This window comes from Podarcis cretensis (assembly GCF_951804945.1).
Source record: "Podarcis cretensis genome assembly, chromosome: 10".
Lineage (NCBI taxonomy): Eukaryota > Metazoa > Chordata > Lepidosauria > Squamata > Lacertidae > Podarcis > Podarcis cretensis.
The window spans coordinates 5,218,671-5,243,486 of NC_137179.1; the positions used below are offsets into that span (position 1 = coordinate 5,218,671).

General features: G+C 47.0%; 1 protein-coding gene across 5 annotated transcripts in view; it reads left to right on the forward strand.

Moving 5' to 3' along the window:
• Window positions 1-24,816, forward strand: part of NRF1 (nuclear respiratory factor 1) — a 77,416-nt gene that overhangs the window by 1,455 nt on the left and 51,145 nt on the right. For 4 of the 5 annotated variants that reach the window (XM_079992741.1, XM_079992738.1, XM_079992740.1 and 1 more), the window contains exons 2-3: window positions 14,255-14,489; window positions 17,469-17,583. In XM_079992741.1, coding sequence (XP_079848867.1) covers window positions 14,267-14,489; window positions 17,469-17,583 — 338 coding nt within the window. In that variant the 5' untranslated portion in view covers window positions 14,255-14,266. The remainder of the gene's footprint in view (window positions 1-14,254; window positions 14,490-17,468; window positions 17,584-24,816) is intronic. The other variant, XM_079992739.1, reaches the window with a different exon arrangement.

Consider the following 24,816-nt stretch of genomic DNA (forward strand, 5'->3'; position numbering starts at 1 on the left):
GGAGGCCAGAGACTTTTTTAAAAAAAAAAAGATTTTCCATCTTCTTGCACAAAGGGGATTTTTAAAGTTGAAAGGTGGGGCAAACATACCCTAAATAAATACATTTAATCTATTGATAAGAAGGGAGGCAGTCACCAGGTGTTTTTTTGTGGTGCGGGGGGGGGGGGCATAGGAGCCCAGCCTAATCTCTATTGTTGGGATTCCTAACAGAAGTGCAAACTTCTGTCTCAAGTTGATTTCCCCCCACTGACTGCTCTTGATCCCCCAGCCATTGAGAACGATGGACCCTTGCATGCTCTGTAAGAGAAATAATGTGTACCACTGAGATTTTGACAACTGAAGGGTGTATAAATTCTGTTAAATAAATATATTTCTCCTGGGTTCTGGTTATATGCAGACTTGCATCTTTTTAATGTTTAAATTGCACCCACTCCAATCCTTTTGGATAGTGCAGAAGGGGACCATAGTGCAGGTGCCTAATCTATTCTCACCGTCTTTAAGGTAAAGGTAAAGGTACCCCTGCCCGTACGGGCCAGTCTTGACAGACTCTGGGGTTGTGCGCCCATCTCACTTAAGAGGCCAGGGGCCAGCGCTGTCCGGAGACACTTCCGGGTCACGTGGCCAGCGTGACATCGCTGCTCTGGCGAGCCAGAGCCGCACACGGAAACGCCGTTTACCTTCCCGCTGGTAAGCGGTCCCTATTTATCTACTTGCACCCGGAGGTGCTTTCGAACTGCTAGGTTGGCAGGCGCTGGGACCGAGCAGCAGGAGCGCACCCCGCTGCAGGGATTCGAACCGCCGACTTTTCGATCGGCAAGCCCTAGGCGCTGAGGCTTTAACCCACAGCGCCACCTGCGTCCCCCTCACCGTCTTTACCTGTCCCTAAATTGGAGTGTGTGCTTGTACCCTTTGACTGGTCGTCATAGAAGGAAGAGTCCCTGTTTGCCTCAAGAAATGCAGGGTGCTCCGTCCAGGGTGAGGATCCTTGCAAGAGAGCAAATCTGTATTCTTAGACAAGGAGGAGATGGATTCCATAGACAGCTCTTGTTCCTGGAAATGGGTGGATTAAGGCTTGGAAGTCTTTGGTAGGGAATGCTAGAAAGCTCATGGCTCATTGGCTGTGCTAAGGAAGCATAGACAGCTCTGGCGAAACTGTCATTGCTCAACTTGCTGCTGTAGCTTCCCCAAAAAAGCAGGGTGGGGGAGGGAGAACCTGTGGCCCTCCAGTTGTTGGACTACAACTCCCATCATCACTGACCCGCTGACCATGCTGGCTGAGAGTTGGAGGGCCAAAATCTAGAGGGACACAGGTTCCGCATCTCTACCAATGAGGGCCAAAATTGTTGCCCAATTCCCTTTTCACTGGAGAAAAAGGCAGATATCTCACTGGTTCTTTCAATATGTTCAGGAACTAACACAGCCTTAAGCACCCTGCAGTTCAGGATCTGGACCACAGCGTTGGAGATGCCTTTAGTTTGTGCATTTAGTGTCTTGCAAGTGCCTTTCAAAAAGGAGTGCTCCATTCCTATCCTAGACTTCCTTCCTTCCTTCCTTCCTTCCTTCCTTCCTTCCTTCCTTTCCTTGTTCTTTCCAAATTCAGTGATATTTGATATGTGAAGGGGCTGTTGGGATTTTACCCCCACATTAGCTGTCTCGGAAGCAGGTGATGTACAAAGAGGTAGAAGTTTTGTCTACTAACCCTCTTCCCAAACTGTGTCGGGAGGAATGAGCCAAGGCTCAAAAGTTGCTGTAGCAGAGGAGCTGCTTGTCAGGGGAAGTGGCAGACTGCCTATCCTTTGCATATCAATAGAAACTGGGTGTGGTGGAGTTCCTTTTATCTAATGCAGGCTAGGCTTTGAACTGTGCAGGGCTGCAAGGGCACTGGAGGAGAGAGAGAGGGAATGGCTTCTTCCCCAAACCTATGGTTATGTGGGAGTGGTTTGAATAAAACTTAGTGCATTTAACACAACTTGGATAAGAAGTGTATGGCGGAAGCTGTAGTGCAATTTGTTTGAAGGTTAACCTCTGTGCACCAATTTTTCTGGTGTTGTACTGGAGGCCAGAGACATGTGTAGATACAGGACTTCTGTTTCAGTGTATCTGAAGACATTTGCATGCACACGAAAGCTTATACCCAGAACAAACTTAGTTGGTCTCTAAGGTGCCACTGGGCAAATTTTTTATTTATTTATTTATTTTATTTCAACTGCATCAAACCAACACGGCTACCTACCTGAATCTAGATACAGGATATGTAAGATACTTTGGTTAACATTGCATTTTGTCTGGCATAACTTTCAGTGTTAGAAACTCAGATATATAATCTAATTTGCCCAATGGCACCTTAAACCTGGGTTACGGTTGCCACAATGGAATGTCTAGGTGCCCTTTCCCCCCCAGTGAAGTTTTTAAAAAACATATTGATTTCATTTCTATACTACTTTATATTTTAAAGAACAACTCTCAAGGTGGTTTGCAACGTTTTAAAACATCAAATGAAACAATCCACAGTAAAACAAATGAAAGCTCCAAGGAAAATATTTCAGATCTTTCTCTAAGTGACATTTTGCTTTCCCCAGTCACCATCCTGGCGTCCAGAGATCCCCACATGGTCATCATAGGACCTGTGTCAGTCGCAAAACACACATGGTGCCTGACTAATTTCTCTCAATGGGCATAAGACACTGGGAGGGACACCAGCACTAGCCCTCTACACCAGACGAGAGAAGCTGGGTCAGTTGCTTGTAGCTGCGACTTCGTACAGTGCATTAAGGTGCAGAGAATTTTTATCCTTGTTAGAATTGCAGCCTCCCCCCCCCCTCCCCCCAGTTTTTACGCAAGAGGGAGGGAAACCATGACAGTAAAACTGGTTTTTAAATAGGTTTCTTTGATATGCAGAGGACCCTCAGAAAGTGTTATCTGGAACCAGGAAAATTCATCTATTATCCCACAAGGATAATTTCTCCCTGGGCTTTTTTCTTTCTTTCCTGAAAATGTCAACATTTGTTTTGCTGCATTCATGTTTCAAAGCGGAGTGGAGCTTCTGTGTCTGCAGTCTCCACTTCTCTTTAGGCTTGCTTCAGACAAGACTCATTTCCTACAAGGAAGTAACTGAAACCGCTTCTTTAAATTGGCTCATGCAGTATGATTGTAAGCATTTCGCCTGAAAGCAAGTCTCGCTGCTACTTACTGCCTTGATCCCCACACATGATCCTCCTACACAGGATGCTTTCACATATCCTTGCTATCATTCAGTTCTTTGCCAAAAAAATTCTTGTCCCACACCTAAAACGTGTAGATAAAATTTCTGCAAGAAGGAAAGAGGTGTGTGCGTGCAATACATGTACACGGTTAATGTACATAACTTAAAGCAAATGTTTTTGACGCACAGTGAATGCTGTGTCAGTAGAGATACAGGCTGGATCTAGACCAGGGGTCAGCAAACTTTTTCAGCAGGGGGCCGGTCCACTATCCTTCAGACCTTGTGGGGGGCCGGACTATATTTCGGGGGGGGGGATTGAATGAATTCCTATGCCCCACAAATAAGCCAGAGATGCATTTTAAATAAAAGGACACAGTCTACTCATGTAAAAACATTGATTCCTGGACCGTCCGCAGGCTGGATTGAGAAGGCTATTGGGCCGGATTTGGCCCCCAGGCCTTGGTTTGCCGACCCCTGATCTAGACACACCGAAGAAAACAGGTAGAGAAAAAACAGGACTCCATATCGCCATCTGATGGCACAATGTTATGTTGCATATACAATGCATTTGTTTAGTCGTTTAGTCGTGTTCGATATATCACTTTTTCTTTACTAGTCTAGTTGAGTCCACTGTGATTTATAGACTATTACAGTGTTGGGCCAGAGCAAGAGAAACACATTCAGATCCCCTGAACATTCAAGGTTCAGAAAAAGGCAAGCCAACATGATCAGGGTGGTGAAGCGAGCAACCCAACCATAAGGAAAAGACTGGGCCTTTTTAGTTTAGAGAAAAGGTGCGTAAGATGGAACATAGAGGTGTATAAATTTCTGCATGGTGTAGGGAAAGTGGATAGAGAAAAGTTTTTATCCCCCTTTCATGCTATTAGAACCCAGAGTGACCCAGTAAAGCTGAATGGTGGAAGATTCAGACCAGACAAAAGAAGTCACTGGCACAGCACATAGATATTGGGAAGGAGACAAACCGTAAGCCTGTGTTTGCACATAACACTAAGCCAAACTATAGCTTGGCTCCACGTAGAGCATCAGGAACAGCAGAGGAGTGAAGTGGCTGTGATTTTTCATCTTGGACCGATATCTGCACAAATGTTCATTCTTGCTAAACTTTAGTTTTGACTTAACTTAGTTATAGATGAACCAGACCACAGTCTCAGGTCTATCCACTTCACTTGGCAGTAGGATGAAAATAGAAATGTAGCCAAAGAAAAATAATCAGAATTTAATGGAAGTATCTGCCCACACTAGAATTCCAATCAATGTTTTGTGATAAAAGCCAGAGTCTTCTAGTAATACAGTCATACCTCTGGTTGCGTTTGCTTCATGTTGCGGATTTTCGGGTTGCGAAAGTGCAGAAGCGATCTGCGCAATTTGTGCGTGCACAGAAGTGCTCTTTTGCGCATGCGCAGTAGTGTTGCTCTACTTACGGACTTTTTGGGGTGCAAATGGCATCACGTTCGTAAGTAGAGGTACCACTGTATAGCAAATAAGGATGCTGGTGGGAGAAAAATTAGTTACGTTTATTGTTCATAATTCTGTTATATTGGGGGGGGGGGAGAAATACTTAATGGTACAAATCAAAAGGTTGCTTTTATCTTTTAGTCTTTTATCTTCTCTTGGGAACTCTTCACCTATAATACCTAGTAAAAATGGCTTCTGGTTTTTTGGACAAATGTATTTTTAAACATTTTCTTTAACTCGTTATATATCATTTCCCAGAAAGCCTTTACCAATGTACGTGTCACCACTGAGTTCAGTGAGATTTCATACAATCACAGCCTAAGTTCATTCCCACTTTACATCTTCAGCAGTCATTGTTGCAACCCCTTCAGAGTCACAGCTCCTTATGGTCTTGTCAGCGACATACTGCTAAGGACCCATCTGTCAATGCAAGGATTTATGCTTTTGCAACAGAACTTCTCTCCCCCCCCCATCCCCTAAATCTGCTCTGGGTTCCCCCCACCAATCCCCTCGAGCAGATTTGAGGAGGGCAGGGGGAGGACAACTGGATTGCACAACTGGAAATCCTTGAGGACTGGTTGCTTAGCACTACTTCGGATATAACCCTGAACATGTAAAGGAGCTATGAATCTGGAAGAGCTGGGCTACTCTTTGGCACTGTGACTGACAGAGAGGCTCCCTGTCCTGCAAATTCAGGAAATCTGTGAAAGACTTAACAAATCTTGTGTCCAGGCGCCCCAACTTTGTGGAACGCTCTGTCCCAAGAGACTAGGACCCTGCGGGACTTGACATCTTTCCGCAGGGCCTGCAAGATGGAGCTGTTCCGCCTGGCCTTTGGTTTGGACTCAGTCTGACCCTTATGGTTTTGATCTATGGGCTACTTTTAAAACGAGGTTTCATTTTAAATTGCATTTTGCTGTAATTTTACTGGTGTTAGCTGCCCTGAGCTCGGCTCTGGTTGAGGAGGGCGGGGTATAAATAAATGATGTTGTTGTTATTATTATTATTATTGTTGTAATAATAATAATAATAATAATAATAATAATAATAGTTTATTATTTGTACCCCGCCCATCTGGCTGGGTTTCCCCAGCCACTCTGGGCGGCTTCCAACAGAGATGAAAAATACACTAAAATGTCACATATTAAAAACTTCCCTGAACAGGGCTGCCTTCAGATGTTTTCTGAATGTCAGGTAGTTGTCCATCGCCTTGACATCCGATGGGAGGGCATTCCACAGGGCGGGCGCCACCACCGAGAAGGCCCTCTGCCTGGTTCCCTGCAACTTGGCCTCTCGCAGTGAGGGAACCGCCAGAAGGCCCTCGGAGCTGGACCTCAGTGTCCGGGCAGACCGATGGGGGAGGAGACGCTCCTTCAGATATACTGGACCGAGGCCATTTAGGGCCATTTAGGGCTTTAAAGGTCAGCACCAACACTTTGAATTGTGCTCGGAAACGTACTGGGAGCCAATGTAGGTCTTTCAAGACCGGTGTTATATGGTCTCGGCGGCCGCTCCCAGTTATTATTTGTAAGAACCATAAATGTCATAGAGGAGTTTTGTCCGACAATGGTGTCTGACAACTACTTCTATGTCCAAATACAGCTGAGGGCACAGATCATCCATCTTCGCCTTGTGTTTAACTGGAAACAGCCTGAGCCCAACGCCTCTCAGGATCATCAATCTCCATTTCACAAGAGATGAGATCACATAGCAAAGAAGCAGACAGATGTCAGGGTCTCCTTAGTGCTGGCCCCTGTACTCTGGAAGCATGTTAGCAAGAAGATAAACCACAACCTGCTCCTATTTATTTTTGGAGGAGGAATTAATGGAAGGCAATTCTTTTTTTCTTGAGCCTTTGGTTGGGCTCTCTTTAGCCTACCCAGCTGCACTTCCTGGGATCAGTCCCACTTCCTACAGAAACCTCTTCTTGCAATGTCAGAGATCAGCGCCTGATAAAGGACGGCAGGGTGTTTGTGTGTGTTGGTGCTCCTTTCACCCAGCGCCCTGTTCTTTCAGCGTTTGTCACTTGTTCAGCTGGTACATGCAAGTACATATTATGCGGCCGCCTTTCTCTTTGAGGAGTGACAATTGTTTTAAATTGCCCGGCTGCCTTGTATCAAAACCTGTCTTCAGGCAAGCAGCTCAGAGCACTTGCTAATGAGAATTTTCTCCGATGCCAAAATCCAACAGCCATTTTGCTGTTAACTTACTTAAAACAAAGAGCTGCTTTGTATTCCCCTCTTCTTTTTGCTACCAGCCCAGACTGTTTTTTCTTCTTTTTCAAGACTGTGATTATCTTCTTTTAAAATATGCTGCTAGCAGGGACTGTGCTTTGAAAATGTCAGTCCTGTGGGTGTGATATTTTGGGGAGAGACTCTAGGCAGGCAGTGCACACAGAAGAGACCATTGCCCCAATCCTGGTTACTGGTTGGTTTGTTTTCACACAGCCCCCAGTCAGCTACTGGCTCTGAATATTTCCATATCACATAGCTGACATATGAAGGTGAGAGAAATACTTCAGCTCTAAAGTAACATTTTCTTGACTGGTTAAAATAGGATACTGGGCCATCTTGACGTTGGTAGAGATTGTTGTTTTCCAAAGTGGGTGGACTTGGAATCAAGTAATGGGTGGGCTTCGAATAATGCTTGAAGTTTATACTGGCTGCAAATTGACTGCCTCAAGTCTGCTGTTTTCCAAAACCTGCAGATCCTCACTGCTGAAAAAGGAGAACTATCAGTCCTTTTGGGCGGGGGGGGGGTACGTTGTGTACATTTTATATAAAATTTAACTCAACATAGCGAAATGTCTTGAGTTAAAATGTCTAACTAGGTCTTTCCAAATGGCCAGTTCTTGCATTTTCACATGTTATCTGTCAATGTCTACCAACACCTCTCCTAGCTGAAGTAGAAGCCTCTTGGTTCAGGCTATCCTTGCCCACAAACTTGATCTCAGCCACCTTCTGAGCAGGTGCTTCCCATGACAGTTCTTCTCTGGAATCAAGAGCACAGCTTGGCAGCCTCCATAGAATCATAGAATCATAGAGTTGGAAGAGACCACAAGGGCCATCGAGTCCAACCCCCTGCCAAGCAGGAAACACCATCAGAGCACTCCTGACATATGGTTGTCAAGCCTCTGCTTAAAGACCTCCAAAGAAGGAGACTCCACCACACTCCTTGGCAGCAAATTCCACTGTCAAACAGCTCTTACTGTCAGGAAGTTCTTCCTAATGTTTAGGTGGAATCTTCTTTCTTGTAGTTTGGAGCCATTGCTCCGTGTCCGCTTCTCTGGAGCAGCAGAAAACAACCTTTCTCCCTCCTCTATGTGACATCCTTTTATATATTTGAACATGGCTATCATATCACCCCTTAACCTCCTCTTCTCCAGGCTCTTCTCCAGTTATACTGCCACAACCTTCAGCCAAACACTCATCCGACAAGCGGCAATTCTCTGGCTGTTACGCTTTACTATTATTTATTGAATTTATATGCCGCCTTATACCCGGAGGTCTCGGGGCAGTTCACAGAAAAGATCAACATAAAAACCACATGAATTCATCAGTGGAAGTAGTCTTTGGGGAATAAATGGAGCAGGATATGGAAGAGACTTGGAACATTAGATCATGGCACTCTTAATCTCAGAGTCCCACATTGGGCAAAAGTTTCCTGCTTTAGATGATTCTTTTGGTCCCTTCCAACTCATGATTCCATGATTAACTTGAAAACTTTAAGGGGTGCTACTCAATTGTTTGGAGGATGCCTGCCACAGTGAGCAGAGCAGAACTCTTTGGCCTCTCTCCATAGCTAGACAAACCCAAATCCTTGCCTCAGTTATTGCCCAATTCACTCAGTTATCATGCAGTGCAAAATCTAGAGAAATTGGCTTTCGGACAGGCACACCAGCCTGTCCTTTCCACACCACAGAGTGAACTGTAGGGCTCCACAGAGGCCTTCAAGAGTCCTCCATATGAACCATCTCCAGCCTCCCTTGATTGAGCATTCATGTGCACATGCACAGCACCTGTGGAGTCTGAGGCCTCTGCAGCAGTCGTCTGCTTCCCCTACCCAAGCGATGAAAAATGCTGTAAAAGGGTTTGAAGCCTGCAGGACTTGGAACACGCCCCCCCCCCCGCCTTCGCCAGAACTAGAGTTCTTGGGGAATAAAGGATATGGTACCTGTATTTCGAAGGGACGCAGGTGGCGCTGTGGGTTAAATCACAGAGCCTAGAACTTGCCGATTAGAAGGTCGGCGGTTCGAATCCGCACGACGGGGTGAGCTCCCGTTGCTCAGTCCCTGCTCCTGCCAACCTAGCAGTTCGAAAGCACGTCAAAGTGCAAGTAGATAAATAGGTACCGCTGTGGCAGGAAGGTAAACAGCGTTTCCGTGTGCTGCTTTGGTTCGCCAGAAGCGGCTTAGTCATGCTGGCCACATGATCCGGAAGCTGTACAACGGCTCCCTCGGCCAGTAAAGTGAGATGAGCATCGCAACCCCAGAGTCGGCCACGACTGGACCTAATGTTCAGGGGTCCCTTTACCCGTATTTCAGAACAACCCAAATTCTGTTCGAATGTCTGGGTAAAGAAATGGAGTTGCATCCAGACACTGAGCCTGGGGAGTTCTACTTAAACAAAGGGACTTCCCTTTTCTCTCCATGGGCACCCTCAAAATCTGCTCCAGAAAGTCCTCCAAACTTCTGGAGAAGATGTTGGGGAGAGGGGCTTCAGGGGAGAGGAGAGGGGAGAGTTGCACAAACGGATGTCTGCCATCAGCAACAGATGGAACCCACAGGTTTGGTTGAAGTTTTTCTGGACCACACCAGAGCATGGCCCCATCCATCTCTCATATTGTCCACCCAATGTTAGGTTCTCAAGCATTTTAAGCTCTGCGCACAGCTCGATGAACACAAAAGCTGTATTTTCGCATTATGTTTTCACTAAATTTTATCATTTTAAGAACAGGTAATTTTTAGCACCTGCATTTTCTACCCACACAGCCTTGTAACGTAAGCTTCTAGTTATGTAACCCCATCAGTAATCTTACCGAACTTGCTGGTACTAATTGGCGACTGAAGGCTAATTAGCCTTTGTTATTACAAAGAAAATGGATTGTTAGCTTTTAGTGTTCTGTGATTCTTTTTATACAGTGCAATTGCAGTGTTTTGTGTGTGTTTCATATATTTATTATAAAGAAAAACTTGGCAAAGCAGCATCTTAGAAAATGGACACGGAACCAAGACAAAGGATACAAAGGCCCATTTCCCATTCCACGCCCACATCTGCTCTCCATTCTGAAGTATTCTTAGAAATCTCGTTCTGTGTTTATGGTTGCTTTCTGTTGCTAGGGATCATTAGGAAAGGGACTGAAAATAAAAACTGTCAGTATTATAATGCCATAATACAAACCTATTGGGCAACTGCAGTTGGAATATCGTGTATAGTTCCAATAGCCACAACTTAAAAAGGACATTGCAGTGTTGCAGAAGGTTCAGAAAAGGGTAACCGAAAATGATCAAGGAGATGGAGTACTTCCTCCATGAAGAAAGGGTGGACATGATAGAAATTCATAAAAATTGTGCTATGGCACAGAGCAGGCTTCCTCAAACTCAGTCCTCCAGATGTTTTTGGCCTACAACTCCCATGATCCCTAGCTAGCAGGACCAGTGGTCAGGGGTGATGGGAATTGTAGTCTCAAAACATCTGGAGGGCCAAGTTTGAGGAAGCCTGGCATAGAGAATGCAGAGAAGTCTTTCTCCCTCTCTTGCAATTATTTGTTTGTTTGTTTGTTTGTTTGTTTGTTTATACCCTGCCCATCTGGCTGGGTTTCCCCAGCCACTCTGGGCGGCTTCCAACAGAACACCAAAATACAATAACCTATTAAACATTAAAAGCTTCCCTAAACAGGGCTGCCTTCAGATGTCTTCTAAAAGTCTGGTGGTAGTTGTTCTCTTTGACATCTGGTGGGAGGACGTTCCACAGGGAGGGCGCCACTACCGAGAAGGCCCTCTGCCAGGTTCCCTGTACCCTTCAGATATACTGGACCAAGGCCGTTTATGGCTTTAAAGGTCAGCACCAACACTTTGAATTGTGCTTGGAAACGTACTGGGAGCCAATGTAGGTCTTTCAAGACCGGTGTTATGTGGTCTCGGTGGCCACTCCCAGTCAGTAGTCTAGCTGCTGCATTCTGGATTAGTTGTAGTTTCCGGGTCACCTTCAAAGGCAGCCCCACATAGAGCGCATTGCAGTAGTCCAAGTGAGAGATAACTAGAGCATGCACCACTCTGAACTTGTGGATATCCAACGAAGCTGAGTGTTGGTTCAGGACAGAAAAAAAGAAGGTATTTCTACACGCTGCACATAGTTGAACTATGGAACTCCCTCCCACAAGAGACAGTCATGGCGACTGACTTGGACAGTTTTAAAAGAGGATTAGACAAATTAATGGAGGAGATGACTCCAGCGGCTACTAGCTATTAAGGCTCTGCTCTGCTTCCAAAGTTGGGAGGCAGCAATGATTCCGAATATCGGCTGCAAGAAATCACAGGAGGGGAAGAATTGCTCTTGCGCTCGAATCCTGCTTGTGGGTTTCCCACAGGGATCTGGTTGGCCGCTGTGAGAACAGGATTTTGGGCATGACTGGCCGCTGGCCTGATCCAGCATGCTTTTCTTATGTTCTTACATTAATAAAGCGATGGGAGGAACGGGGATGTCCTCTGCAAGCAATTACAGTGGTGCCTCGCAAGACGAAAAGAATCCGTTCCGCGAGTCTCTTTGTCTAGCGGTTTTTTCGTCTTGCGGAGCAAGCCCACTGACGGCTTAGCGGATTAGCGCTATTAGTGGTTTAGCGGCTTTTAGCGGATAAGCGGATAAGCGGCTTAGAAAAAGGGGGGGAAGGGGGGGAAAACCCGCAGGAACTCGCTAGACATTTTCGTCTTGCGAAGCAAGCCCATAGGAAATTCGTTTTGCGAAGCACCTCCAAAACGGAAAACTCTTTCGTCTAGTGAGTTTTCCGTCTTGCGAGGCATTCGACTTGCGGGGCACCACTGTATTAACAAAAAAAATTCCTTCCAGTAGCACCTTAAAGACCAACTAAGTTAGTTCTTGGTATGAGCTTTCGTGTGCATGCACACTTCTAAAGCTCATACCAAGAACTAACTTAGTTGGTCTTTAAGGTGCTACTGGAAGGAATTTTTTTTGTTTTGACTATGGCAGACCAACACGGCTACCTATCTGTAACTACAACCACTGTATTAGTTCAGCCCTCTGGTGAGACTGATTTTCCTTCTCCTGGCGCTACGGTGGGGCGGATGGTGGAGAAAGTGAAGTGGTCCACTTGGCTCTGGCCTAACTCAATGCCAGCATTCAGTCCCCAACAGATTGCCCCTGAAGGGTCACACCTGGTTTGTACATCCGATGAGCCACACTGTCTCTGTTATAACGGTGAATAAGCAGGGCACAACCCAATGCTTTAAGGTACATTAGCGACCTTCACACCACATGTAGAACATGAAACCTGACTGCTTGGGAAAGGAAACGCATGAATACTGAATGAGACCGTCATCCTGTTCTTTAGGATTTTAAGTTACAGTGCCGTTTTAACTTCGGGTTTTAGGTTACGCCCCTGAAGAGGGGTTGCTCTGGTGTCTGAAAGAGGAGCCGTTTCTCGTCTTTTAATTTTAAATCCAGTATATCTGAAGGAGCGTCTCCACCCCCATCGTTCTGCCCGGATACTGAGGTCCAGCTCCGAGGGCCTTCTGGCGGTTCCCTTACTGCAAGAAGCCAAGTTACAGGGAACCAGGCAGAGGGCCTTCTCGGTGGTGGCACCCGCCCTGTGGAACACCCTCCCACCAGATGTCAAAGAGAAAAACAACTACCAGACTTTTAGAAGACATCTGAAGGCAGCCCTGTTTAGGGAAGTTTTTAATGTTTGATGTTTTATTGTATTTTTAATATTTTGTTGGAAGCTGCCCAGAGTGGCTGGGGAAGCCCAGCTAGATGAACAGGGTATAATTTATTATTATTATTATTATTATTATTATTATTATTATTATGTTTGTTTACATTCTCCTTCTGGAGGTTGTGGACTCTCCTTCCGTGGAGGTTAGATGGCCCTCTGTCATGGATGCTTTAGTTGAGATTCCTGCGTTGCAAGGGATTAGAATAGATGACCCACCGGGTCCCTTCCAACTCTATGCACACGAAAGCTCATACCAAGAACAAACTTAGTTGGTCTCTAAGGTGCTACAGGACAATTTATATATATATATATTATTTTTAATGCATTTCTACTGCGTCAGACCAACACAGCTACCTACCTGAATCTAGGGGGAGGGAGACAGTCACATCAGGGGCCACGCTCAGCCAGTGACTCCTGAGACGCGTCAGCCTGCATTTTTTGTCACTAGCCAGTCAGGTCGCAATGCAGGTTCAGTAGTCATAAGAACATAAGAAAAGCCTGACAGCTGGATCAGATCAGAGGCCCACCCAGTACTTACAGTGGCCAACCAGATGCCCATGGGGCTCCCACAAGCAGGTCCTGAGCACACACAAGCTCTTCTCACCTGTGATTCCACCTCTTCAAGATCCCCTCCTGTTCTAGGTTCTGATCTTTGAGATATGTGTCAGGAGTGGATATTTCAGACTTCACTTTTTCTTTCTCTGGTTGGAGGATGGATGGCGGCTAACAGATTGAGGTTGAATCCTGACAAGACAGAAGTACTGTTTTGGGGAGACCGGGGGCGGGCTGGTGTGGAGGATTCCCTGGTCCTGAATGGGGTAACTGTGCCCCTGAAGGACCAGGTGTGCAGCCTGGGAGTCATTTTGGACTCACAGCTGTCCATGGAGGCGCAGGTCAATTCTGTGTTCAGGGCAGCTGTTTATCAGCTCCATCTGGTACGCAGAATGAGACCCTCCCTGCCCGCGGACACTGTCGCCAGAGTGGTGCATGCTCTAGTTGTCTCTCGCTTGGACTACTGCAATGCGCTCTACGTGGGGCTGCCTTTGAAGTTGACCCGGAAACTACAACTAATCCAGAATGCGGCAGCTAGACTGGTGACTGGGAGCGGCCGCCAAGACCACATAACACCGGTCTTGAAAGCTCTACATTGGCTCCCAGTACGTTTCCAAGCACAATTCAAAGTGTTGTTGCTGACCTTGAAAGCCCTAAACGGCCTCGGTCCTGTATACCTGAAGGAGCGTCTCCACCCCCATCGTTTGGCCTGGACACTGAGGTCCAGCTCCCAGGGCCTTCTGGCGGTTCCCTCCCTCAAGAAGCCATGTTACAAGGAACCTGGCAGAGGGCCTTCCCAGTAGTGGCGCCTGCCCTGTGGAACGCCCTCCCATCAGATGTCAAAGAGAACAACAACTACCAGACTTTTAGAAGACATCTGAAGGCAGCCCTATTTAGGGAAACTTTTAATGTTTAATAAGTTATTGTATTTTGGTGTTCTGTTGGAAGCCGCCCAGAGCGGCTGGGGAAACCCAGCCAGATGGGCGGAGTATTAAGAATTATTATTATTATTATTATTATTATTATTATTCCTCCGCCTGATTTCTCTCCCCTCCTGTATCTCCTTTCCTCTAGCAGTAGCTACCGATGGAGGAACACACGGTGACGCAGACGGAGCACATGGCCACCATTGAGGCCCACGCAGTGGCCCAACAGGTGCAGCAGGTTCATGTGGCCACGTACACGGAGCACAGCATGCTCAGCGCAGATGAAGACTCGCCGTCTTCTCCCGAGGACACTTCCTACGACGACTCGGACATTCTCAACTCCACGGCTACTGATGAGGTGACAGCCCACCTGGCCGCTGCAGGTACATTGCTGGCGTCCTTTCCTGTTTTCCCTCGCTTGCCCCATGTGCCCTAAAGGGGCATAGCATTTCTTCCTCTGTTTCGCATCAAGACTTGTCTAGGCAGTGCAGAGTTGGCCACAGGTGCCCGAGGTGGATCCCCGAAATTCTTAGGGGACCCACAAATGTTTGAATTGATACCCATAAGGTTTTTTTATTTTGGTGGAAGAAAATACTCATACAGTCATACCTCATGTTACGTCCGCTTCAGGTTATGTCCTGCAGTGACCCGGAAGTACCGGAAAGGATTACTTCTGGGTTTTGCCCCTCGCACATGCACAGACACGCAAAATGAAGTCAAAATGAAGCGGCGAATCACAACCCGTGTGTGTTCAGACCCGCCGCTGTGGGTTGTGTTCCTTTCATGTTGCGAACGGGCTTCTGGAACGGATCCTGTTCGCAACCAGAGGTACCACTGTACTGAGCACCGAAGTATTTCCTTTGGCCCCTTTCAAGGTCAAAGGATGTGGCCGTGTTAATATTTCAGGACGTAAATTCTCCAAACTCTGAGAAGACATCAGTGGGGTTCACTTGCCGGTCACATAACACACATGAAAAGCAAAAAAACCACCCTCTTGATTCACAAAGAGCGCTGCACCCTTAGAAAATACTCTTCCCCTGTTTACTTTTTGATAGATGGATTATGTTCTGATAACCACCCACAATCTATTTATGTATCCCTGGGTGCGAGCTTCACTTTTGGCACCTGGTGGAAGAGACTGATGCAAAAGGGCTTTTTCTATTGGGGTTGATTTTTCACAAGGGTCAACTGAACAGTTTGGGCAATTTAAGTGCATCTAGCTATTTTAAGGGATGCGGTTGGTGCTGTGGGTTAAACCACAGAGCCTAGGGCTTGCCGATCAGAAGGTTGGTGGTTCGAATCCCCGCAATGGGGTGAGCTCCCATTGTTTGGTCCCTGCTCCTGCCAACCTAGCAGTTCGAAAGCACGTCCAAGTGCAAGTAGATAAATAGGTACCACTCTGGCGGGAAGGTAAACGGCCCTAGGGTCTGTGGTTTAACTCACAGCACCACCCGCATCCCTCTGGAAGAAGGTACAGGGTTATAAAGACTAGGACCAGCTGCCTGAGAAACAGTTTCTACCCAAATGCGATTTTGGTTTTAAACGCAGTGTAAGGTAGTCTCTATGGGAGTATATTGCATTTAATTATGGGGTATCAGAGTTTTTAGGGGCTAACCAGGCTGGGATAGCGGGCTTGTGGGGTTTTGAATGTCTGATGTAGATTTTTTCAGTTTCGTTGTTCTGTATGGGACAATGGCAATAAAGATTATCGTATTGTATCGTATGATGCCTTTTGACTAGCCAAGGATCTGCATATAGAAGACGAATTCTCTCGTAGTATATAGAATAAACAGCATGTTAAACTGAGCAAAAGATCTCTTCACCCCTCCCTTCAGAAGGTCTGATTAGTGAGGGATTAAGAAGGAGCAATGCAATTTATTTCAAAACAATCGTACATTTGAGCAAAGGACTAATGCAGGCACACACACTTTCATGATTTGACTGGTCCATACCTTGCTGTCAGAACTTCCCTGGAATCTTGTCTTTAAAAACCAGTCCCGGGAAGGGGAACCCTTTCCACCCCCCCTCATCTGCATTTTTGGGGACATTTTACTCACGTCCTCAAGCCAGATTTTCTAGTATGAAGCTGCAACCAGCAGAGGGCAGTACAGCAATTGCAACTGACAATGTTTCTTTCTCATCTGATATCTCCGTGTTAGGGTTCTAACTTCAAGTTAGGGTTCTAAATCCATCCTGTTTACGATGAATAATAACCTGTAGGGTGATTTTGGGAACATATGCATGGAGAAAGATACTGCGTGAAATAATTGCTATTGAAATTATATCCGGAAGGGTAGTTGTATTAGTCTAATGGTGCTGTTTGTTTATTTATTTGCAGAAGAATTTATACTCCACTCTTTAGCCAAAAGGGTTCTCAGAGTGGCTTACGGAAATTAGCTATAAGACAGCCCCCACCTTCACATTCACAACCTAAAAGAGCACGATATGTTAGGAAAAAGGAGTGGGAGGGAGGAGGGAAAAGCAAGCTCAATCACATATTTATAAAGTTACAGTTCTTAAAGTTGCAGCCAACTTTAAAGACCAACAAATACATCATCATCATTGTTTAAGTAACTTACGAATTGCCTTTCACGTGAGGCAATTTGCAAATATACCATAAGCACAGCTAAAAAATACCTGCATTCGCCCTATAGGATGCACTTTTTCCCCTCCAAAAATGAAGGGGAAATGTGTGTGCATCCTATGGGGCGAATGCAGGCTTTCACCGACCCCTCTCGCTCTCCAGGCTTCAGGAAGCTATCCGCAAGCCTTGGGAGCCCAGTGCAACTTCCCGTCGGGCTCCCAAGGCTTGCGGATAGCAACCTGTTCGGGGGGGGGGGGGAAATATTTTTTTTCCTTTATTTCCTCCCCCCCAAAAAAACAACAACAACTAGGTGCGCCCTATGGGCCAGTGCGCCCTATAGGGCGAAAAATACGGTAGTTTTGAAAACAATACAAAAATCCAACTAAATATAGTTTTAGAAACGATACGAAAGACTCTCCAGTTGTTTTTGGAAAGCACAGATGAGGGCACCTGTCATATCTCAGCAGTGATCCTGTTTCCCTGAGCAAGCGACACTGAAAGCCCTTGCTCTGAGTTATTGTGGAGCAGGCTTCTGATGCCTTTGAAGGAGAAATTGTACAGGGTCTTATATGTTGGTACCTTAGGGCGCATTGCAGCAATCCAATCTTGAAGTTACCAGTGCATAACTATGTCATAAATGTCCGTCGATTTCTTCCGCTTTTCTTAACCTCTCAGATATTCTGTGGCATCTCACCAGTAGCTTGCTGTAGCATTTATGGCCTATGGTGTCTTCGGCCTGTGGCCCCCCGAATATTCAAAACCCATCTCTCGTCCGCAGGCCCTGTGGGAATGGCCGCTGCTGCCGCCGTGGCGACAGGCAAGAAAAGGAAACGTCCTCACGTCTTTGAGTCCAACCCGTCGATCCGCAAGAGGCAGCAGACGCGTTTGTTACGGTAAGAGCGTCTGAACGCAGAAAGTTTCCTTACACTGGCCCGGCATTGTCTCCTCCAACTGGGAGTAGTTCTCCAAGGTTTGGGGGCAGAGAGGGGTCTTTGTCGGCCCTGCTACCCCAGAGAAGAGTCTCACGCACTACCCAAGTGAACAATGTGGCCCTAGGTAGTCCAAGTCAGTGGTCATCAATGCCCCCTTGTGGGAGTGAATCCCATAGTTTCATTCTATGCTGTCTTGAAGAAGAGATCTCTCTTGTGTATATCAGGTGCTCAGGGTCCGGCGCATGACAAGACCCAACTCCTCATGACTTAAAAGGATGGCAACCAGCCAGGGACAAATAGCCTCAGTATACAGCGGGAAGAGTCTTGTACAGTGGTGCCTCGCAAGACGAAATTAATCCGTTCTGCGAGTCTCTTCGTCTAGCGGTTTTTTCGTCTTGCGAAGCAAGCCCATTGACGGCTTAGCGCTATTAGCGCTTTTAGCGGCTTTTAGCGGCTTAGCGGCTTAGAAAAAGAGGGGGGGGGAGAAAAAAAAACCCCCGCAGGAACTCGCAAGACATTTTCGTCTTGCGAAGCAAGCCCATAGGAAATTCGTTTTGCGAAGCACCTCCAAAACGGAAAACCCTTTCGTCTAGCGGGTTTTCCGTCTTGCGAGGCATTCGTCTTGTGGGGCACCACTGTAGTTTCCTTCAATAGCAGTTTGTCCAGGCTTGCAGCAGGTAGAGGCATGGGATCGGTTCTCTGAAGTCCTGTTTCCCAGGAGAATTTAGGCTTGGAAGTATCCTTGCACTTCCCTCCACCTACCTGTGATTCCAGCAGTCTAGAGAGTTGGGAATCAATGGCCCCACAGCCATATTTCAGTCTCCAGGTTTCAGGACGAAAGGTATGATTTCTCCCTCCCTCCCGCCTCCACCAGCAGTATAAAGTCCTGGAACCTCCAGGGTCACCATCTGGGCCAGATTGATGAATGAGTGACCCCTCGTACGTCCTTCTTCCCCATACCTATAGAGCCATGGATGGGGAGCCTGTGTCCCTCCAGATTTTGCTGGACAATAATTCCCACCCACTCCCCTGACCATTGGCTATGCTGGGGGGGTGTCTGATGGCAGCTGGGGTTGTTGAACATCGGGGGGGGGGGCGGGCAAAGGTTCCGAAAGGCTGTATTTTAATGTTGTATTTTAATCTTGTTTTTACGTTGTATTTCCATCAATTTGTTTTTATATCGGGTGTTAGCCGCCCTAAGCCTGGTCTTGGCTGGGGAGGGCGGGGTATAAATAAATGTTGTTGTTATTATTACTATTATTACTATTATTACTATTATTACTATTATTATCATCATCATCATCATCATCATCACTATTAGAGTAGTCATCTCCAGGTAAACAACATGCTGTAGCCAAGGTTTGTCCCGTGACTTGCCACTTGTCTGTAGCAGACAAAGCACAAGCCTGGGCTTGTGTGCAACATGCTAATCCAAACCATGGCATAGCTCAGAGGAGCACATCGCCAGCAGGACCAGAGGACGAGTAAAGCAGCTGCCATTTCCTCTCTGGGAGTCTGCACATTCGTGATAAGCCTTGAATTGGCTTTGTGTTATGTGCAAACGGAGCCACTGTGACTTGCTTCGTTCACCCCATGTTGACCTTAGCATTTAATTTCCTGGTATCTATCTGCCCATGACAGCAGTCACAAAATTAAAAGACGCCTGCTTCTTGGGAGAAAAGCAATGATAAACCTAGACAGCATCTTAAAAAGCAGAGACATCACCTTGCCGACAAAGGTCCGTATAGTAAAAGCTATGGTTTTCCCAGTAGTGATGTATGGAAGTGAGAGCTGGACCATAAAGAAGGCACAAGGAGAAGGGGACGACAGAGGACGAGATAGTGGGACGGTGTTCTCGAAGCTACCAGCATGAGTTTGACCAAACTGCAGGAGGCAGTGGAAGACAGGAGTGCCTGGCGTGCTCTGGTCCAGGGGGTCACAAAGAGTCGGACACGACTAAACAACAACAACAACAATCTGCTCATGCACCATAGGCCCAGTGGCAGAGGAAGCCGCTTGGGTGCCTGGGGTGGCGTGCCCATAGGTGTGGGGCTCACTCAGCTGCCCTACAGCTGGGGGGGAGGCAGCAGGCGGACCATTTGGGCAGCGCAGAGCCTTCGCGTGCTCAAGCCACTGTGTCTCTCACAGAAGAGATGCGTGGCTTGGGTTCGCTGCAGGCCCCCTCAGTGGTGACACCTGGGGCGGCCCGCCCCTACTGCTCCCCCTTCTTCTGTCCCTGCATAGGTCTCTTCTCAAAAGGCCTGTCTGGAAGTGCATGCAAAATGGGATTGCAGAGTCAGGCGTTCACAAAAGAGGAGGCCGGACTGTTTTGCTCTTAGTGCCTCTGGGGTCCGGCTCTCAGCCTCGCATATCCTTGAGTTTGCCTTCAGGGATGCTGCAAAGCGTGGCACACAGCCAGAACTTTCCAAATTGGGGCCCAGGAGAAAAGCTCAGTCTGTAAGATCTTTCCCCACCCTGCCACTTTCCTGAAAATGGCTTTGGGTAAAACCACTGCCGAAGAGTGAGATGAGCACAGCAAGAAAAGCCTTGGCATTCAGCTTAGTGGGAATTGTGCGCACCTGAAATTTCAAACTGTTGTGAATGCCGTAATGGCTGCTCTCCCCTTCGATAGTTACACGTTGACCCGTTTTCCGGTGCTGGAAGTCACAAGGTGATGACCCAGTCACTCTCGGGTCTGTGGGATGATGCAAATGACGGCCTCTCTAGGAATGCGCATTGCAGCGTCTCAAAGAAGAAAGAAGTTAGCTGCTAGTTGAGAACACTTCTGTTCCCATGAAAGGCTCTCTTCCTCTAGGGGCACTCTGATGCAACGTTCAGCGGAGCAGATTCATTTCCCTTGGCCTGCTGTTGCAATGTGTTGCCGAGTCTTGCTCAACGCGGCTTGGTGCCGGTGGGATTATTCCAGCAGGTTTGCAGTCCCAGGGCTTCTTTCCTCCCTCGTGGAGCGTGCATAAAAGTTTTTGGCACAATTTGAATGTCCCTCCCCACCACCACCACCATTTAAAAAGGTTTTCTTCCAATCTGCTCTTAGTTTCATCAGACAATAGGTCGCAGAACTTTGTTCTTTCTGATAGGGCTGCACTGCTCAGGGTGGGGGGAAACCTTGCTCAAAATAATAATAATAATAATAATAATAATAATAATAATAATAATAATAATAATAATTTATTCCCCACCCATCTGGCTGAGTTTCCCCAGCCACTCTGGGCGGCTCCCAATTGAGTGTTAAAAACAATGCAGCAATACAATTCAAATCTAGGGGAGTGGCACAGATTTGCAATTCCAGTGACCTCAGCCTAAAAACTGGCTGTTCCCTGACTGAGAGCTTCCACCCCATGGATTGACTTGCTGTGATTGGTTAGAGCGTGGTGCTGATAACCCCAAGGTTGCAGGTTCAATCCCTGTAAGGGACAGCTGCCTATTCCTGCGTTGCAGGGGGTTGGACTAGATGATCCTCAGGGTCCCTTCCAACTCTTACGATTCTATATGCTGCAGAATGTTTGTGAATGCTGACACCGCTAAGAGGAAAGGCAGTCACAGGAGGCAGAAAAATCAGCACAACTGATGCAGTGGAAGTGAAAGGTTTGACTGAAGGAGAAGTAGGAGAGTCTTAATGAAATCCATAATCCACACCCCCAACTCCTGCTTGTTGTTGTTGTTTCATCGTTTAGTCATGTCCAACTCTTTATGACCCCCTGGACCAGAGCACGCCAGGCCCTCCTGTCTTCCACTGCCTCCCACAGTTTGGTCAAACTCATGCTGGTAGCTTCGAGAACACTGTCCCACCATCTCGTCCTCTGCCGTCCCCTTCTCCTTGTGCCCTCCATCTTTCCCAACATCAGGGTCTTTTCCAGGGAGTCTTCTCATGAGGTGGCCAAAGTATTGGAGCCTCAGCTTCAGGATTTGTCCTTCCAGTGAGCACTCAGGGCTGATTTCCTTCAGAATGGAGAGGTTTGATCTTCCATGGGACTCTCAAGAGTCTCCTCCAGCACCAGAATTCAAAAGCATCAATTCTTCGGCCTTGCTGTGGCGAAGGGGCTTGAATAACTCAGAGAAGCTATGAGCTATGCCGTGCAGGGCCACCCAAGATGGACAGATCATAGCAGAGAGTTTTGACCAAACGTGATCCACCTGGAGCAGGAACTGGCAAGCCACTCCAGTATCCCTGCCAAGAAAACTCCATGGACAAAGACAACGCCTGCCAATTTTAGCCAAATCATGACTCTCCCTGTGGTCTCCCTCCTTCCCTCCTTTAATTTGAGCTGTGGAAGAAAATGGTCCCAGAGACTAGGGGCAGGAAGTGTGTGCATGGAGGCGAGGGAATAAGGGGGGCTCGAGGGCCATAGTGGCTGAGGCAGGGGTCAGCAAACTTTTTCAGCGGGGGACCGGTCCGCTGTCCCTCAGACCTTGTGGGGGGCCGTACTATATTTTGAAAAAGAAAAAACATAAGTATAAAAACACAGCCCTAGCTGGGGATACTGGGGACTGATCCCAGGACCTTCGGCAAGGCAGATGCACTGAGCTACGACCCTTCCCTATTTTTGCCCTGTAGTAACAAACAAAAACAACACCTCCCACCGTTTAAAAAGACATCTATTGATTAATTAGTCCAGGGGTCAGCAAACCTTTTCAGCAGGGGGCCAGTCCACTGTCCTTAAGACCTTGTGGGCGGCCGGACTACATTTTCTTTGGGGAAATGAACAAATTCCTATGTTCCATAAATAACCCATAAATTTTAAATAAAAGCACACATTTCTCCTCATGTAAAAACACCAGGCAGGCCCCACAAATAACCCAGAGATGCATTTCAAATAAAAGGACACATTCTACACATGTAAAAACACGCTGATTCCCGGATCGTCCATGGGCCGGATTTAGAAGGCGATTGGGCTGGATCCGGCCCCCGGGCCTTAGTTTGCCTAACCATGGGCTGTCGTCAGCAGGTTAAAGACCTGGAGGGAGATGGGGAAAGACTCATATGGGGCCAGAGAAGAGCAGGGACTGTTGATAAGAAGATGGAATGCAGAGGGTTTATTTTTTTTTTTTATTCAGCCAAGTTTGAAGTGCCAGGTCTTCATACTTCCAAAAACTAGATCATTTTATGCTTTATTCTTAATCCAGGTCTCTCTCTCTCTCTCTCTCTCTCTCTCTCTCTGTGTGTGTGTGTGTGTGTGTGTGTTTTAAGCGATTTCAAAAAATATTTCTGATACTTAAGTGAGATGGGAGCGCAGCAAAATGCAAGGATAAGGCTGTAGCCACGATGACTATGCAATGTTTCTGAATCCCAGTTGCTGGAAACCATTTTAGGAATTCCCTCCCTATCCAGGGAAGCAAAAGGAAGAGATTTGGTTTGTACCATGTGGCCACCGTTCAGGTCTGTTGAGAGGACCAGTGCTAATTTGTATATGCGGATTTGCATACAAGTTGCTCTTTTCATGATTTGCACCCTGTTTTGCATGCACGTGATGGGGCCTGGCCATAGCTTGTGGGTATACATCGGCTTTCCGTGTTCCTGCAGTGCACCAAAAATCAGTTTACATAATCGGCTGTCCTCGGATAGCGAGGGCTAACCTCAGACTCATTGTGTACATTTGCAAGGTTGAAGAGGCTTAGAAGAGAGCCAGCAACCTCTGGCAAGATCTGGAGCTCTTGCACCCCCAAATTAATGCTCCTGGGTTAAAACACTGGGCCTAGGGCTTGCTGATCAGAAGGTCGGCGGTTCGAATCCCCACGACGGGGTGAGTTCCCGTTGCTTGGTCCCTGCTCCTGCCCACCTAGCAGTTCGAAAGCACGTCAAAGTGCAAGTAGGTAAATAGGGACCGCTCCGGCAGGAAGGTAAACGGCGTTTCCGTGCGCTGCTCTGGTTCGCCAGAAGCGGCTTAGTCATGCTGGCCACATGACCCGGAAGCTGTACGCCAGCTCCCTCAGCCAATAAAGTGAGATGAGCACTGCAACCCCAGAGTCAGTCACAACTGGACCTAATGGTCAGGGGTCCCTTTACCTTTACCTTTAAGTAAGAATGAGATGGGTGTGTGCTTCATATTCTCCTGCAGAAACATGGCAATTTAGAAAGTGGTGCATTTATTATAGCCCTGGGGATATAATAATAATAAATTATTTGTACCCCGCCCATTTCACTGGTTGCCCTAGCCACTCTGGGCGGCTTCCAACATATAAAAACTGTAATAAAACCTTAAACCTTAAGAAGCTTCTCTGTACAGGGCTGCCTTCAGATGTCTTCCAAAAGTTGTATAGTTACTCATCTTCTTGACATCTGATGGGAGGGTGTTCCACAGGGAGGAAGCCGCTACCGATAATAATAATAATAATAATAATAATAATAATAATAATAATTTTTTATTTATACCCCACCCTTCCCAGTTCAGAAAACCGGGCTCAGGCGGCTAACAACAAATTTAAAACACTTAACAGATGCAACAAAAACAGCATAAAATACAGTATAAAATGTGAATAACAATAAATTCAGAATTCAAAAATCAATTTAGGGGGGAAATCCATCCAATAAACATTGGATGATCACCAGGGCTAGCTTGCTAAATTAGTCCTGTTTGGGTCAGCGAGGAGACCAGGGGAGAATTATCTGTGGGATCCCAGAGCGGCTAATCTTCATAAAAAGGGGAGGGGGAGGGAAGGAAGGGGAATAAAAGTTCAGGCTAAGTTCAAATTGAAAGCCAGGCGGAATAGCTTCCAGGTGGAAGTTAAATCCTGCCGGGCCCTGGTCTCCTGGGACAGAGCATTCCACCAGGTCGGAGCCATCACTGAGAAGGCCCTGGCCCTGGTGGAGGATAATCTCACTTCCTTAGGGCCCAGGACCTCTAAACTATGATTATTCATGGACCTTCAGACCCTGTAGCTTCGCTTCTCACAATGAGGGAACCAACAGAAGGCCCTCAGTGCTGGATCTAGCAAAAGACTCCTGTCTGAAATTCTGGAGAAGCTTCTGCCAGTCAGTGTAGATGGTACTGAGGTAGATGGACCAATAGTCTGACTCTGCATAAGGCATCTTCCTGTGTCCCACTGCAGGCTATTCCCTCACAGTTTTTTTTTAATACGTGGCTCTGTGGGAGATGCAGGTGGCGCTGTGGGTTAAACCACAGAGCCTAGGACTTGCCGATCAGAAGGTCGGCAGTTCGAATCCCCGCAACAGGGTGA